Source organism: Dreissena polymorpha, chromosome 14, assembly GCF_020536995.1.
Source record: "Dreissena polymorpha isolate Duluth1 chromosome 14, UMN_Dpol_1.0, whole genome shotgun sequence".
Classification (NCBI taxonomy): Eukaryota; Metazoa; Mollusca; class Bivalvia; order Myida; family Dreissenidae; genus Dreissena; species Dreissena polymorpha.
This window is the reverse complement of record NC_068368.1, coordinates 70,166,844-70,185,822: the sequence shown is the minus strand read 5'-3', so window position 1 is coordinate 70,185,822 and position 18,979 is coordinate 70,166,844. Positions and strand designations below refer to the sequence as shown.

The 18,979-nt window shown below is 35.9% G+C and overlaps 1 protein-coding gene across 1 annotated transcript in view; it reads left to right on the top strand.

Annotated features, from left to right (window-relative positions):
* The first annotated feature begins 462 nt into the window (after positions 1-462).
* LOC127858933 (AF4/FMR2 family member 1-like) overlaps positions 463-18,979 on the top strand; it is a 191,856-nt gene continuing 173,339 nt past the window's right edge. The window contains exon 1 of the mRNA XM_052396276.1: positions 463-901. Within this exon, the coding sequence (XP_052252236.1) occupies positions 885-901 (17 nt within the window). The 5' untranslated portion in view covers positions 463-884. The remainder of the gene's footprint in view (positions 902-18,979) is intronic.

The following is an 18,979-nucleotide window of genomic DNA, read 5'->3' as shown; positions in this document are numbered from 1 at the left end:
AATTAGCGTGGACCACTGGTTTATCTTTCGGGTTACGGTGTAAAATCTATATAATTAAACGCCAAGAAAGATAATTTGTCCGACACTAAACAAGACAACAATACCTGGTAGAGTTGTTGCCCATGGTTAGGTAATGTCGGTTACACAGAGGCATCATCTTAGAATATATGTAAAAATGTTTGTTATTCGAATGGTGTTCGATATTTGATGTTTGTCTTGTTATTCTTAACGTTGGTAAAAGTGTTTAACGCACAATTTTGAATAAATAAACATTATAAGGATTTTCCATACAATTCTTAGATAACGAAAGCGAAATTAGAATTTTGATTGGCAACGTCTATGTTCACGTGATAAGCATATCACCAGAAGTTATCCAAATGTTTCTGTATCTGTTCTCTTTAGTTGAAAATAGTTCTCTTTAAATTCACGTCTGTAAAACTATTTTGAGATCAAAGAATGAAAAACTCTTTATTGAATTAAAATTAAAATATAACGGATAAATATTCATAGCAAATATAACTTCAATATTAAATATATTATTTTGACATCTGTCCAGAGCGGAAGAAAAGTAGTTCGAGAGCATCTTGTAAATATGAGTTCAATGGTGGATTTCCAGACGTTTAATATGACGGTTATTTTGAGTGGAATAAGATGAATTAAGTCATAAAACAATGACATGTATTTAACGAAACATTATACTTCCTATCTGACAAGTCAGAAACGTGTTTGGCTTATGTAGTAATTGATAAATCTGCAGTGAAACAGTGCAATCATGTAGTTCGAATTTTATTTGGGACAGATTTCACCACTGAATTTTGACAATTCCGTTTTAACTGTTCCTTACACAAATATATTACGAAACGTCTAAGAAACTATAGAAAACAATGTCAGAATCACAGAGGTAAGGAGCAGGGTTAATGAACATTTCTATGTATTATAAATTGGTCACTTTATGATGTGTGTGTATTCGGACACTTTAAATGTTGACTTTATTTAACTGTCATTATGTCCTAACGGTTTGTGTTGAACAAGACACCTGTCCCTGTCATACAGGCATAAATATATTTCCCCATCAGTTTGTCTTTTATTTAAGCATAGACATGCCACGCAAAAGTATGTAAATGTAAAGCATAGTTGAAATATTTCAACTACCAGCTCCGCAATTGCTACAAAATGCCAGTTTTGTGGTCAGTTGCATTGGATTTAAAAAACAACAACTTTGCAACCCACAAAATATGAACGCCAACCTTTCTCAACATTGCAAGGGTTTTTCAATACTCAAATGGTTGTATACTATTAAATAATCCATAAAATTGTGTTGTTTTTCTCATCTAAATTGCATACGTCACCCAGAGAAGTGTAGCCTTCACCGTGTCCACAGAAAGAGGAACCCAATGATGTTCCGTTATTCCCTGACTCGACTTCCAAGTACCTGGGAGTGACCTTGTTACAAAACCTTTCATGGAACCACCATGTGGACACAACAGTAAAAAATGAAAATAGCACACTCTGCTTCCTCCAGCGCAACCTAGGCGTCAGCAATGAGAAAGTTAAAACCACCTCATACAGCTCTCTTGTCTGGCCAGGCCTTGAGTATTGCTCCACAGTGTGGAACCTCTTTACAAAGAACATGGCATACAAGCTTGAGATGGTGCAGATGAGGGCTGCTAGATATGTAACCAACAGATACCACAACTCCAGCAGCGTATCCTCCATGATCGAGCACTTGCGGTGGGAGACGCTTGAATAACGAATGACCAAAGCGCAACTCACCATGCTGTATAAAATCATCAATGACCTGGTAGTTATCCCAGCCAACAATTACCTTATACAAGCCCCAAGTGGCCTTAAGGATCATTACAAGAAGTACCACCAGCCGTCTACATCCATATCCTACCACGAGAAGTCATTCTTCCCACGCACTATCCATTTGGAACCACCTCCCTGCAAAAGTCTCAGAGGCCCCTGACTTGGTATCCTTCAAGCAGGGGCTTTCCTCACTCACCTTCTAATCACTGTTAGGTGCCCAGCTGCAAGTAACCCCTAATGATTCCCATTGCTGTTCCGGCCGCGGCTACCATAACCGGAGAGGTCTGGGTTGAAGAGGTGAAAATGAAGCTGGCTTAACTTTTTACTATCTCTATACTTTTAACTATCAAATCTCCTCTATCTATTCTTTCATTTCATATCTTTGTTCTTTCTCTTGACCTAGAACCACCCGTCGCGTAATAATGAAGTGTGATTTCGCCGACATATGATGAAGATGTAGAGACGTCTGAATGTATTTTTAAATGCTCCCAGATGCAAACTTATTTAAAGGGGCCTTTTCACAGATTTTGGCATGTTTTGAAGTTTGTCAGTAAATTCTTTACATTTAAAATTGTAAAAATTGGATATAAAAATCTCCAGTAAAAAATCAAGAATAAAATTTAAAAAAAGAAGGAAAAAGTTACCCCCAGCAGGGCTCGAACCACTGACCCCTGGAGTAAAAAGTCTACAACTTAGACCACTCGACCATACTTCCGAATACTACGTTAGGCGTATTTTAAACGTATATAAGCAATCCTCGTAGTTTCATAAAATATAACGACAACAAGTTACAACAGAACTCTCCAAATTATTAAATCATTTCGCGTTGCAACGCTTTATAATTTTCGGGTTTTTAAATCGTCAAAATATACATATAATGGCTATTTTAGAGCATGGTTAATGTCCAGTTTTACAGTTTCCTCACAAATATCATAACTTAAACGAAAATATGCGAATCAGAAACAACTTTTTTCAATTTTGTCAATTTACCCAAATGTGAAAAGGCCCCTTTAAATGAAGCAAAACTCATGGATAACAACTGACTTCAATGTATTATTCAAAATAAAGTCTACACCTTAATTAAGATATTTGTTGGCAATAAATAACGACTAGCAAATGAATTCTGGTGTCCGTCACGTAGGTTTTTGACCAAGTTATCATAACATGTTTAGTAATTCTAAGAGACTAAAAATTCCAGGTTTACTGTAGCATGTCTATCCGTAGTATCGGTCCTCGTAATGAATACATACGAATTTTGGAAGTGAACAAATACAAAAATACGCATGTTGTTTATGTCAATCTATAGTTAAATGTGTATTCTTGGACATGACAACGAAAACTGCATTCAAATAGGCAATGTTTTGACAAAATACTGGCTAAGGACTTAGCTCCCTGTAGTAATCTTAGCTCCCTGTAGTAATCTGTTTCATGTACAATTGTCTCATAATATCTGCTCTTCTTTTTGGTTGCTAATATTTGTTACTATGCGCATGTGCTTGTTCTAAAAAAGAAACATAATGGAAAAATAAAACTCAAGCTCAAGTTGTATTTAATATATTTTTACATTCTATTAAAAAATAAACGGCATATAAAACATTTGATAAAGCTATTATTTATCCAACATGGCTTTAAAAAGGTAAGTTTTGCAGACAGGGAGGGTATCGAGCGATTTTGTTTGCCCAATTGGGAGAAGTAATGGCATCAGTCTAATTGAGAAAAATTTGAAAATTGAAATTGGGAAATTGTGCTTCGTGAAGTCATTGGGAAATTGATGTTTTTGATTTTTGCTCCCAAATTGATAACTTGGTGTTGTCAACTTGTCAATATTATGTTTACTTAGGATCAAGCCATATAGCTGCATAGTGAAACTAACTAAATGTTGCATTTTATTTATAAAAAAATAAAAAAGTTTGTAGATTCTTTCAATTTTGAATCTTTTTGACGGCAATTTGGAAATTTGTAGGTTTTTTCCTAGTTATTTTTTCTGGTACTTTATAAAGAAGGTAAAAAACTGAATAATAACCTGCCATGTTGCACAATCAGTGTTTTTCAAAGGCCATTTAACGGTCTCTTGCCAGGTCGCTTGAATTTCGAAATCAGATTCAGGGGGGCGTGGAAATTGTGCATTTCATGCGTAATATGGTCACAACATTTATTCGACTCGTAAAGCGTTTTAACAAATTATTATTGAATTCATTACACACAGCTATAAATATTGAATTCTTAAATGAGCATAATTAAATTTGTAGTTTGAAACACGCCATCAAAATTTAATGTTACCGCCACTTTAATAAATGCTAGCATTAAACAAATAGCGCTTCACGTAAAGTGTGTTTCTCTGTTTAAATAAAATGCGCACAAAAATTATGCTGACTAAAACATGTACAATGTCCAGTGTTGGTTTATTTATTGTTGTATAGAAACAGGAACAGCACCTCATGTTCAGCGGGAAAACCCCCACCCTGATTTAGATGTTATTTCATCAATTCTTTAAATCGTCACACATGCTTAAATTACTTTGATACTTAATAAAAATGGCAAATGTTTGTGTTTATGAAATTTTTGAGCACTTTTATCCTCAATATTTACCGGAATCTGCTTTTTAAAATGGAATATATGGGATTGTCGGGTAATGAAGAGTGACAGGAAAAAAGTGAGTATGCAGTTATTGAGTCTGGTTGATAAGGATGTATTGGGGAATAGATGTAGTTGGGATCATGGGTTACTTTGCCTGAAAACATTTAAAATAATGATGTTATGAATGACTTTATAGCTGCGGGTTTTTTTTTTTAATAGTCATAAGGCACCAATTAAAGTCAATTAAAAAAAATATTAACGTACGAAGTGTCCCCGGCTGCCCTCCCAACCCCACCCCTAACAGCCCCTAGGGCCTCTGAAAAAAAACACTGGAAAGCACTGACATTGTAGCTCAATATAGGCGAAGAAAATGTTACACAATATGACTGGTTGTTGTGGGCTTGTTCCACATTGTATACTGTTACTGTATAAATATGTTACTAATGATGATCTCGTGTTATCAATAAATAAACAAGTCTGATTTTTGCAAGAAATTGATTTCAAAGTAATTTTGTTAAAATGCTAATGGACAATAGCTGCATAAAAAAAATAGGAAGATACTGAGTATAACTTTGGATGAGTGAGTTAGGTTTTTGTTCATATAGAACCTTTTCGAAATGTAAAAAAAATGGATTTCATTTTTTGTTACATCTGTAGGATGAATGTCAAACATATAAATATATCGACATTGTCTGATATTTTGTTTGGTGGGGAGAATTTAATGCTCTTGCAATACAGCTAGGTTGGGTCAGATTAAGTAGCCAAAACATTTTCAAATAGTTGAGTAGCCATTGGCCATTTCATCTTGCTAAAGCTAGGGTAATACAGACATGTTAGATTAAATTTATAGGAGAATGACAAACTTAGTACAATATAGTGTTATGCACTGTGCATACTATTTGAAGATTATGCGCTGTGTGGTTTGTGATTATGCTAGTGATGTCATAGTATTTTCTTTAAATAACTTTTTTTTTCATCCACTGTAATTTTCTCTAACTTCATGAGGCCATGCATTTGAATGAAATCAGTGAGACCAGATATACACTACAGTGTGTTGGTTTCAGAGCATCTGCTGTTTAATTTCATGGTATAATTTGCTGAGTGTGCTTTAGAAGGCTGTCAGAGGCTACTTAATGGATTGTTGTAATAATTGTCAATGATGATCATAGTGACATGGGAAAGCTGCATATAGAAGTCTTTGAAATTGGACCTGATCTGTGTGCCAAAGCCACTAACAATGCAATTTGACAAAAGATAAATTATGTGATGAGTGCCAAAAGGCAAATACAAAATATGGTCCCAAACAAAGGATTGAAAAATCCAAAACTTTTTTGCATTCATTAATTTCAGAAATTGTATATATACACAAATAAGTGTACATTTGCAATGGTGTTTTCTATGGAATGTCATTAGAATTGGTCATCTCGCTCTTAGTTGTGATACATCCACTCAAAACTTCTCATTGAAATTAAACCAGTGCTCCAGCTAGGCCTAAATCGAAGGGCGCCGCGCCCTGCCCTCCCGAACCTCCGCCCCCCCCCCCCCCCCCCCCCCCCCCCCCCCCGAACCTCCGCCCCCCCCCCCCCCCTAAAAAAAAAAATAATAATTTTTTTTTCTTTTTTTTACATTATTATTATTCATAAATCTCTTATTACATTGTAATTAGTTTAATCCTCATTGTAGACATGATATTTGAATGGTTTAATAATAATGGGAATAATACAATTATTTATAACATATAAATTAACATGCAATAGAAAGCATTCCAAAAACACCCGCGCGCTCGAACGTGCCCTTTTCACAAAATACTGCGCATCGAAAGTGCCCTTTTCACAAAATACTGCGCGTCGAAAGTGCCCTTTTGACAAAAAAGCCCCCCTGCCCTTTTCAAATCCTAGCTGGAGCACTGTTAAACTTAAGGATGAGTTACAATTTTCTTGGCCTTGTATCCAAAAAACATTCATGAACCATGCTAAAATGCCCCAGTTGTTTTAGCTTTACCATAATGTCCAGCGAATTGTATCAAGTAATTGTGATTGTCATGCTTTGTAATGCTTTTTGATCTTATTGAGATAATAGTTATATCAGGCATTGAAGAATTTTTCCAGAGCCACTCGCCCTGCAGGGCGAGTAGGCCTGACAATCCACTCGCCCTTCACTTTAATCTACTTGCCCTGCATTAAAAAAATATATATCTATATTTATAGTTATGATCAACCAGAACCTTTTTAACCTACGTAACATAGTGACACTAAACTGCAAACAAATTAACTACATTATCTGATGGATTTTATTTGCTTTCCTTACGTTTCCTGCACCTGTTTACTTTTCTAAACACTTTCCGCTTCTTGTTTTGATGACCTTTCCTTCTGTTCCCTGTCTCCACAACCTTGCAGATATTTTAAAATAGAACCCTTTTCGATGCTGAGTTTTAATATTTCAGACGAACTTTTACTGAAAGACACGCTTGATTGACAAATGGTTACAATATGGTAATTTTTGGCTAAGGCTTTTGATGACGAATTATTATGTTTATTATTAATTATTGTTTCTGTTTATTTTTAATTAAATATAAGAAGTATTATAATTAACCAGTTATGTATTATTTTTGTATTGATATTTACATTAAAATGAAATTTTATTCTTCACGGAATGACAAATATATTTAACTGTTGTTTTTTTTTCACTTTAAATAAAAACCAAGAGCACTGACAGATACGAAAAGAGTGCAGCCGTTTTTGAAAATTATTTTTTTTCTGTGCCCGTGACGTCATGTTTTCATTGTCAAAACGAAAGTGCAGTTTCTTTGTGTACTAAACCTATTTTTTGTTTGTTCGAAAAATTGTTCGCAATTTGTATCGAATAATCGATGTGGCAGGAGTTATGGAACTGAATTTATATTTTTTACTTGAAAAACAACGCTCGCCCGGTCGGTCGAGTATTAAACAAACTTTACTCACCGAACGTCAACTTCACTCGCATATGCGAGCTGTCGAGTGGATTCGTCAATGCCTGTATATATATATTGAGCTCCCAATATATTTTTTCAATCAGGTACCCTTTTTGCGATTTTCTTTTTTCTCTTATGAGTTTGGGCGGCCTGTAATAATAGATTTGGGCTTATACAAATTGTAAGGTTACATGGTTTAGTAATTTCTAAATGCAAATTTCAAAGACTTAATAAACCATGGGTTCTTTTGTGGACTTGCTTGCTTGCATTTCAAACAAGTGCACTGTTGATATTTGATTTATGACTTATTCCAAGTCTTGATACTCAATGTGTGTGGCAATCGTGTCAGGAAGTTATATGTTATTCATGAGTTATTTTATGTATAAAAAAATATTACTTCAATTGGGAATCTTTTTGACAGCAATTAGGAAATTTGTAGTTTTTTTTTTCAAATTGGAAAGTGACTTTTTCTGGTACTTTATAAAGGTATGTGTGTGGCAATCGGTGTCAGGAAGTTATCTTTGTTGCCATTCTCCCCCAACTTCTGATTTAAGTAGAGCTGTTGTCCGAATTATGTGCACAAATAATATGTACACTTTCAGAACTTTTTAAGACCAATTACCATTGAAGAATTTTAGTTCTTTAATTATTGGCTGCTATGTGACTAAGAACTCTTGAAAATGGCCAAATACGGTGTTTTAAAATAAGAATTCATGATGGGAACTTTAAGTTTTCAATTTGGTTTTGACTGTGTAACCATAAGATATATTTTAAGTGAATCAAGGTTATGTTTATTTGCTTTCAAGCTTTCTACTATAACTGTTCAAGTCAGCTTGACAAACTTACTAATGATAACTGATTTGACTGTCAATTGGGACAGTAACATTTGGCCCTACATCAAAGCTGTTAACAAAATGTACACACGAAGTGCATTACAGAGCAATCTGGTTACATAACATTGCAACTTCAAGTATGCAAATAACAACAAATCCCTTTGTTGTTTACAAACATTTCATTTTTCAAGTGCACTCTTAGTTTACAATTTGAGACGTAAATGTATCAGTATTGAGGAATCACAGTCCATTTAATAAGTTTGATTGTTATATTCGTTACCACGCCCTGATTTTATAAGTGTAACACGCTGTACTTCACAAGGTGAGTATTTATGTTATTAGAGCTGGTCTGTTTCCCCAGGCAGTGCATAAATCATGATTTAACTTACATGTCAATATCTTGAACATTCTTGGTTATTGTAACTTTTAAATAAATATTGGCAAAGAAAGCATTCATTTCATATTGATATTATTAATATCAGCGTAACATCTTTGCATTACAACAATAGCAACAACCAACTTAATTAAAATATCAAATCAATAAACATTATATATAAACAATGGACATTTAAGTCTGATGATTATAAAACCAGTGCAAACCTGTGTTTTATAAGTTATATCATAATTATATGAACTGTCTCGTGCGAAAATGGGTGTTATTAGTGCCAAGTAGGGCCAGGAGCTGCCTTGTCTGCTCATGAGACCACCAAACCTTTCACTGTGTTTTTGTTTCGTTTCAAATTTGTAGCCTGTTAGGGGGACCAATTCTCAATGGACAAACGTAAATATTTTTCCCAATTGAAATGAGATCCAAAAATTCCCAATTGAAGGTTAAAGAAAGGCAATTAAATCTCTATTAATTTATTCTCATCACTTCTCAATTTTAAAGCATTTGTTAATAATAATACAGCAACACTAATTTCTCAATTGAAGCCAAAACAATCCATTGAGGGACCTGGTCCCATTTCCAAAATGTTGAAAAAAAACAGTTACATGACATAACAGCGGACAGCGTAGCCCCTTAAACAGCTAGATAAGTGCATACTTGTGCAGACTGGTCTAATACTATGATGGCCGCATATGGCAAAAGACCCATTATTGAATGACTGGGTTCTCTTTTGTAATAAATACTGAATGTTAAATATATATAATGGTAGTGATGTTGCTAGATCAGAGCTGACAATGTGTTACAATATTCTGGCCTCAGGCAATGTGTCTCATCTGGATTGCATGGGAAGGGACGTGCCCCCTGTAGTTGTACTCATGGCCAAATTTGACATTCACTAGACTTGTTGTCTGTTAATTAGTTGTATTGGCTTATGTTAGTGCAAATGGTGTTTTAGATTTGCTGGGGTGTTTGTTTTCTGTGCTTGTTGGTATAAACATGGATTCTTGACTCTGGTATTGGGTTCTGGAGGATATGTTCAAACTCTGGGATGCATTGTTAGTATGGTACATGTGTCAGGTATTTTTGTGCCTGGTGCTGATGTTATAACTACTGTTGTTGTCCTGTCTTGAATGTTGATACATTTGTAAATAGTATGCTGAAATAGCGGTCACAAGCAACCACAGCAGTTTAACCACCAACAAAGACTCTAGAATCAAGATGAATGTATAATCTGCTTTAAGTGCTTGTTTTTGAAGTTCATTTAGCAAATAAATGTCTTGTTACAATGAGTTAAGAGTTCAGCCATTATTTCTTACGTGGAACCAGACTATTAGACATACTATTGGCATGTGCAGGCCTTGAAAAACCCACTTGACCACTCAAATTTGGGAGTGAAGTTGACGGTCAGGCTAGTAAAGTTTGTGAAATACTTGACCGACCAGGCGAGTGCAGTTTTAAGCTCTACTGGCCGAAGGCCTGAAGAGCTTATGTCATGGCGTGGTTTCCGTCGTCCGTCCGTGCTTGGGTTAAACTTTTTCTTGTTTACACGATAAAGTCCACAGTTTTCATCCGATTCTTTTCAAACTTGTTCAGTGTCTTTATATTAATGAGGACTCAAACCCTATTGAAAATGAGTTACATCAGAGTAAAAAGTCCAGAATTATCTCCCCTTGAATTTGAGAAAATTGTGAAATAAGGCTTGTCTATGCAATAAAGTCCACAGTTTTCATCCAATTATTTCCCAACTTGCTCAGTGTCTTTATCTGAATGATGAGTCAAACCCTATTGAAAATGAGCAATATCGGAGTTATAAGTCCAGATTTATCTCCCCTTGAATTTAAGAAATAAATGAACATTCAGTTTTTTTATGTGATAAAGTCCATAATTTTCATTCAATTCTTGGCAAACTTGCACAGTGTCTTTGTATCAATGAGGACCCTTTTTAAAAAGAGCAATATTGAAGCAATAAGTCCAGAATGACTTCCCCTTGAATATGAGAAAATTTTGAAATCCCACTTGTTTACGCAATTAATTCCACAGTTTTCATCCAATTATTTCCAAATGTGCACAGTATCTTTATATCAATGAGGACTTAAACCCTATTGAATATGAGCAGTATCGGAGAAATAAGTACACAATAATCTCCCCTTGAATTTGAGAAAATTCTCCTTGTTTGCGCGATTAAGTACACAGTTTCCATCTTATTCTTTCCAAACGTGCACAGTGTTTATAGCAGTAGAGCGATTCAGGCCCTCATGGGCCTCTTGTTCCGGTTGAGAAATATAAATTCAGTTCCAGAGTCCTTCCACATCGATACAAAATTGCAAACTATTTTTCGAATGAACACAAAATAGGTTTAGTATACAAAAAAACTTCTTTTTGTTTTGACAATGTAAAATGACGTCACAGGCACAATACAAATAATTCTCGTAATCAGCTGCGCTTGTTTCGTACACTTCAAAATACAGTTAATTTTATTTTAAGCACAATCATGTTTATGAAATTAATGAAAAAAATTGCTAATTATATTGAAATGATAGAAATGATACTACAAAACTACATTTACAAATGAACTGTTTTGTTTGAGAAAATCACCAAAATGATGTCCATTCCAAGTTTGATGTCTTATGCCAAAATTTCATTAAACAGCATTGTCAACACTTACTTGATAATTTGCATTTTCCCAAGCTAGTACTTAGTTGGAAACCATCAGGGCTTTCCTTAGACCTCAAATCTCAAGAGTCAAGAACTCTTGGGACCATATTTTCAAGAGTCAAAATCAAACTTCTGAGAGTCCTAATAATAACGCAGGAGATTCAATGATTTTTTGCAATTTAAGCAAATTACTGAGATATAATATATAAAAAGCAACAACTTAAAAGATACAGGTATGTTAACATTTATTTCTTGCATTTTACTGTCACTACAACACTATGCATTTAAACACAATATTTCAATGATTAATAAATACAAAACATGTATTCTAATACAACATTAACTTCATGTATACAGCAGAGTAATATGTCATATGTTCTTCTTTCGCGCGTTTGGGGGTGTTAGGAGCACTGTCATTTAGATCTAAAGTACGCTTTGTCGTTGGCGTCTTACACACACTTTCAGAGTTACTACCGATTCCGAATTCGAAAAGGTTTCTCTGCGACATTTTCCGAATCCACAAGCACAATTACACTTTATCCAATAACTTTGTTTGACCGTTTTGCGTGGCTATTAAATTAAGAATGAAATACAAAATGTGAAAAAAACACATTTCCGCTGGCTATCACAAAAAAAAAACAACAAAAAAACATACGGGTGGTACCTAAACACAATAGCCTATATAAATTGGTAAACTATAAAAGGAAATTATTTCTACTCGCCGATAAAGGTGCCTCCGTATTTAATCCCATCAAAAATTCCGACGCTCTTTAATTATTTCATGTGCCATCTTCACTGAAGACGTGCGACAAACACGCTGTTTTCTATGCCTTCTCAAACGGTCAATTATTACGCCTACATGTATTTTGTAATCAATTAGCTCATGCAAAAATTGTCACTTTGCCACAAGGTCAGTAATATCGGTTCTATAGTTATTTTTAGCAACTTTGATGCAAAGCATGTAATTTGACGTTGTAGACAGTACATATGCCAGCATAACTTTCGCGCGTCTTTGAACTGAGCAATCATGAAGTAAAACAGTGATGGGTGCATTCAGCTTTAGAAATACATTCTGCCATACTCTGGAAATATCTCAAAATATGCTTTACGGTGTTCTGTGGATATGGATGTTATTATTTTATATTGAATATTATTAAAACTGACGCGGATGAGTCCATTCTGTTTTGGTGGGTTTATAGTTCTTCTTAAATGCTCTGAGCTTTTATGAGTACATACGTACAGCTCAGAGGGTCAATAGCTGGGAGTTGGATTACTAGGTGGGTTTAATACGCGTCTTTTCCGCAAACAGCTGATAACAAACGCTATGATAAATAATGGAAAGTTAATACACGCATCATCAAACCAGCAGGGTTTTAATTGGTCAATACTAGATTTCTTAATTAACCAAACTCCGCCTACTGGGTGGACTTGTGCTTCGATGATTTGAAACGGGCGTTAACGATTAGCGTGTACTAAATGAGATACTCCGCCCCGAGCCAATTATCGCTTAGTCTGCAAAACTTTTGATCTCGTTGACGCAAGTCGGTATATTCCCCCGGGTCAAATGTGACGCATGACGTAATTTTCTCAAGAGTCAAAAAGGGGTCTTCTGTAATTTTCAAGCGTCAAAACCCGGGAGCTCGGGTCAAAGGAAAGCCCTGAACCATGTTCATTTAAATTCTCTTAATGTTTAAGGTTCGCCCTGACATATTAGATATGGTGTCCGCCTAACGACCAGAGGTCATGGGTTCGATCCCTACAGGGGGAGCGGTCTCAAGATCTCACCCAGACACCAAGCAATGGTGCTAGTCCCAGCGAATGGACTTAAGAGCGTTTCAAATAAGCCTATGGTTTTTTCTATGCAATCCAGCTAAAATAAATTAGTTTAAACTAAATACTCTAAACTATGCCTCTTTACTTGATGTGGGAGGTTAGGCAATCTTAACTTAGTACTCATTAATAAAAAATGAGATACCCCATTGGTTATGTGTCAAATTCTTCAGGGAAATAAAACCAATTAATGTATGCATTATTAAAACAATAACAATCTAGGGAGTGTTTTCTTTGTAGTATTTACTGTTATCATATTGCTTGTGTCATATTTACTGTCATCGTATTTAATCATTGTTTCTGTCCATACTTCATTGTTTGAGTATTTAAAAGTGACGTGAAAATTCATTGGTCGGGTCATTATTTGTTTAATGAATATCATGTATGAAGTTTTGTCAGCTAGTTTGACCATGGTATATAATGTAGGGACAAAGAGATACACACTGTGGGTTGCAGCGATGAACCTGGTACATTTTGTACAATAAGCAGATATGTGGTAGACCAGCAGTTATATACATTTAATACAAGTCTTTTCGGAAGAGTACTGTGAAACCATTTATTTTCGACAGCACAAAATTTGGTCATTTTTATAAAAATGACGATTTCGTCAGCACTTAAATTCGCCGATTTCTGATTTTGAATTTTAAAAAAATTGCGTCAGTCAATATCCGATTTGTGTGAAATACATATTCGTGATCAATCGCAGTTGCGAAAAATCGTGGTACGAATGCGGGAACACACTTGAGAATCACTGCAGGAGGTGGGGCCTGTTTGTCACATGCCAATTAACTAGTCTTTTGTTATCAAGGGACAGTAATGGACCCTCTTAATGTATGCCATTTACACGTCCATTGTTATGATTAGCGGACAATTGGGATCGAATAACCGTTAACGAGTGTTTGTAACAACGAAGCCAATTGCCAATTAGTCTTATTCTATTATTATGATTTCAAATTAAATGCTTTTTTATTCTGATATCAACATTAAAATTATAAACTCTATGTGTGTGTGTGTTTGTTCTTAAAAAGTAAACTACCGGTATATAAATCAATATTGTCAAGAATTTAAAAATAAATAAATTGATACATATAAAATAAAGATAAGTGTGGTTAAACGCAAACAATCAAACAACAGCAATTAAAATATTCTTTATTAATTTGTGATAAATACGCAAGTTGATCACACATCGTCATCTTTTCATTTGGTTTATTGTCTTTCATCGGCATTTGCTGCGTGATGGCTAATATGCAACACCCTTGAAAAACACAATGCACCTAATGGGTAATAAAATTATAAAAAATTAGCGCTAATTCATTACCATTCTACATAAACGAAGTCAACGCATTCGATACAGCTGTACTGCACACGCGGTTTAAAGAAGTGTAACGTGTCAGTTAAGTACCTTGTGTAATCTACATCCCTTTGTGTCAAAACCGGATTAATCTTGATTACGAAACAGCAGTGAATGTGTGCATGGATTATGTTGGAATTTAATGCCTCATGTCTACGGTAAAGTTTTAAAATATTGTTCAACTTATTGTTTGTTTTTGTTCAAACATAGAGCATGATTGTTCGTTAGGATCTTAAATTCGCCGATCGGTCGACTGACGAAATTTATGAAAATTAATGCCTGACGATTAATAATGGTTTCACAGTATTTCATGTCCTAATTCACAGTTTAGTATTTTTTGCTGAATGAAAGCAACCTTGTTTAAATTTATGTTGGGTAATACTACTTGTAACAAAGAGATACTGCCCTTGTGACTGTCAAGGCTTCATGTTATTAAACAGGCTCAGCTGTTTACTGGATTATTATTCACTAACCTAGATAATTGAAGTGTGCCATATATGTCTGCTATACCATACAAACCTAGTTACACACAACTGTTGACAAAGATTAAATAGCAGCATATGGGATCGTGACTTATTTTCAAATAGTTAGATAAACTCATGACATTTAAATGTGAGAGTGACTTGTAAAAGGACTTTGATAAGTTGATTTGTATATTTAACAATAACATTGTGAATAATAAAAACAAACTATGTTGATCTTTAAAACATCAAAACTGTGTTGTTTTTATGCTCCCCCAAAATTTATTTTGGGGGGAGCATATAGTCGCCGCTTCGTCTGTCCGTTCGTGTGTGCGTTCCTGGCGTCCGTGCACAATTTTTGTCCGGGCTATTTCTCAGCAACTAATGACCGGAATTCAATGAAACTTTTTGGAAAGCTTCACTACAAAGAGGAGATATGCATATTATCAGCAAGTTCTGGTCGGATGATTATGGCCCTTTGAAATTTTCTATAAAAAAAATTATTGCCCCCCCCCCCAACTACTGTGCCCTCAAGACGTTTCCTTTTATCTGAAAATATAGTGTAATGTTGTGACTAAAAAAAAATTGGGGAGCATCACCCGTCTCTGTCGGTTTCTTGTTTATAATGTTTGAGCCAGAAACAGGCTTTATTAGTGCTATTTAGAAATCAGTCTTGAGGGATGTGCTTTTTAGCTTACCTGAGCACATTAGCTCATGGTTAGCTTTTGTGATCACCTTTTGTACATCTTTCTTGTGCTTTGTTTGTTTTGCATTGTCAACATTCACAGTCATATTGATCATTCTTGAGGCCTCATTTATTACTTCTTGAATTTGGTAAAAACTAACTTTTTTGTCCAAATGATATCTCTGCTGGTACAATTAAGGAACTTGTTTACAAATACATTAAGTCTTAGGGAACTTGGTAATTGTACTGACAAAGAAGCAGCTGTAACAACTTGATTGATTATTGTTGTATACATAATGCGGTAAGGCCTTGTACTTTTTCAGATAATGTTCCCTACCGGTTTCACCGGAGGGGACTTATGATTTGCGCTCCTTGTGTCCGTCAGTCTGTCATTCCATGAGTCTGTCACACTTTTCTGGATCCTGCGATAACTTTGAAAGTTTTTAATATTTTTTCATGAAACTTGAAACATAGATAGAGGGCAATATGGACATTATGCACGTAATTTCACTTTGTTCCTACGTCAAAAATTATGGTTGCTATGGCAACAATATATTTTTTTTAATTCTGACAATGGTGGAGGTGGTAGGTGACATAATTAACCAGGTTTTCCGAGCGGAAAAAACTGGTTATTAGATTGGCGAATGCGGGCGGGCTGGCTGGCTGGCTGGTGGGCTGGTGGGCGGGCGGAACAAGCTTGTCCGGGCCATAACTTTGTCGTTCATTGTGATATTTTAAAATCATTTGGCACATTTGTTAACCATCATTAGACAGTGTGTCGCGCGAAAAAATTACGTCAATATCTCCAAGGTCAAGGTCACACTTTGAGTTCAAAGGTAAACTAGAAATGGCGCGGCAGAGGCCGACGCGTATCCCCACGCCGAATGTTTGACCTAGGTGTGCCCCAGGGTTGGTAATGGGGCCATGCATAGCTGAGATTGACCGTATTGTCATAAGAGAAGTTCATCATCAATTAGAAGTGAATTGGTGTAGAAATGAAGAAGTTATAGTAAAAGGCAATTTTGGGTGGGTGTGACATATGTGGGTAGGGCGCCCCAGGGTTGGTAATTGTGCCATGCATAGTTGAGATTGACCGTATTGTCATAAGAGAAGTTCAGTATCAATTTGAAGTGAATCTGTGTAGAAATGAAGAAATTATAGTAAAAGGCAATTTTGGGTGGGTGTGGTCTATGTTGGCGGGGCCCCAGGGTTGGTAATGGGGCCATGCATAGTTGAGATTGACCGTATTGTCATAAGAGAGGTTCAGTATCAATTTGAAGTGAATCAGTGTAGAAATGAAGAAATTATAGTAAAAGGCAATTTTGGGTGGGTGTGGTCTATGTGGGCGGGGCGCCCCAGGGTTGGTAATGGGGCCATGCATAGTTGAGATTGACTGTATTGTCATAAGAGAAGTTCAATATCAATTTGAAGTGAATCGGTGTAGAAATGAAGAAATTATAGTAAAGGCAATTTTTGGTGGGTGTGGTCTATGTGGGCGGGGCCCCAGGGTTGGTTATGGGGCCATGCATAGTTGAGATTGACCCTAATGTCATAAGAGAAGTTCAGTATCAATTTGAAGTGAATCCGTGTAGAAATGAAAAAATTATAGTAAATGGAATTTTTTGCTGGGTGTGGCCTATGTGGGCGGGCGCCCCAGGGTTGGGATTGGGGCCATGCATAGTTGAGATTGACCCTAATGTCATAACAAAAGTTCAGTATCAATTTGAAGTGAATCCGTGTAGAAATGAAAAAATTATAGTAAATGGAAATTTTTGGTGGGTGTGGCCTATGTGGGCGGGGCGCCCCAGGGTTGGGAATGGGGCCATGCATGGTTGAGATTGACCGTATTGTCATAAGAGAGGTCCAGTATCAATTTGAAGTGAATCGGTGTAGAAATAAAGAAGTAAATGTAAAATAACCTAAAAAAATGAGTGATAATTTCTGACGCGGCCCCACCCCAACTGCTATAACTTTTGACCCAGGGGTCAGATCAAAATTCCAAATAGTGCAGGGTCGCACATATGCTCATAGCTACCATGTGTGTAAGTTTCAAGGTTCTAGTGCTTTTAGTGTAGGAGGAGATAGTGGCCAGGACGGACGGACGGACGGACAGACGGACGGACGGACGGACGGCGGAGATAACCACAATATCCCCACCTTTTTTTCAAAAAGCGTGGGGATAAAAATAGCCATAAATGTGCTTGTCTGGGCTATAACTATGTCATTCATTATGAGATTTTTATATCATTTGGCACATTTTTTCACCATCATGGGACGGTGTGTCGCACGAAAGAATCACGTCATTATCTCCAATGTCAAGGTCGCCACGACTAAAAATAGATTTATTTTAAAACAAACTTACAAAGGGGGTTAATTTTGTTTGTTCATTTCAAAAGTTCAGTTTGAGTTGTCTCCCTTTATCAGATTTTTTTTCACAATGAAAACCTGGTTTTGTGACAATTTTGTCCCTTGTTTTATATTGCTTGGAAATAGTCTTGTTTTGTATGTATTTCAACTTGAGTTTTTAGTGTTTTTATTAAGCAATGATTTACCTTGTACTGACCCAGGTCATTTTCTATTTCTTGTGGATGCTGCCCTCAGACCTAATGTATTTAGGAATTATATTGTTATTTTGGGTGTTGTTAAGAAACATTTTTCCAAGTTGGGACATGCCATATTCTAGATCAATCAGTTTAAAGGAAATACTGCATAAGTTGAAAGCATTATAATTAGGGAATGTGGCCTCATTAAAGCTACAACTATAAAAGGAAAAATCCTTGGGAGCAAAGCTCTCTTTATACGAATCTACATGTAGTAGTTACCAGATTTATTTAGAAGGGATGATATTGCAGAAAGTTGACTCATAAAAAGTATGTTTATGATACACTTTTTTTCTCACAATCCTGAGTTTTGATTAGCATTATACAGTACAGCCAACGCGGCACAAACATAATCCGCGGCTACGCCACGGCCAGATTATTATCAGATTATCGTGTGTTCACGCAGCGTTTCGCCGTGGCACTCAGCATCGATCCGCGCAACGACGCCGAGTCTGTATTAACCTCTGCGTACTTTCGCAGAGTAAATCCGCCGCATACGTTTGCGGCCGATTGAGTGAAAAGATATCCACCTACATGTACATACATGTATGTGTAGCGTAGAAACCAAGATTTACGCTGGTTTCATAATTATTATTTTCACGTTTTAATAAGCGATATGACACGTAATGCGCTTTAACAAATTATTGTTGAATAAATTATGCGCAACTGTTAATGTTTCGTTCGATTATCATTATTAAATTTGTAATCCGAAACAAACTTTCGAATTTTAATGCTAAAGCGACCTTTGGCAAATTCTAGCGTCAAATACACAGTGCTTAAATATCCTTTGTTTCATAAAAAGGGCGTGAAAATTATGCAGACATGTAGAACGTCGTTTGG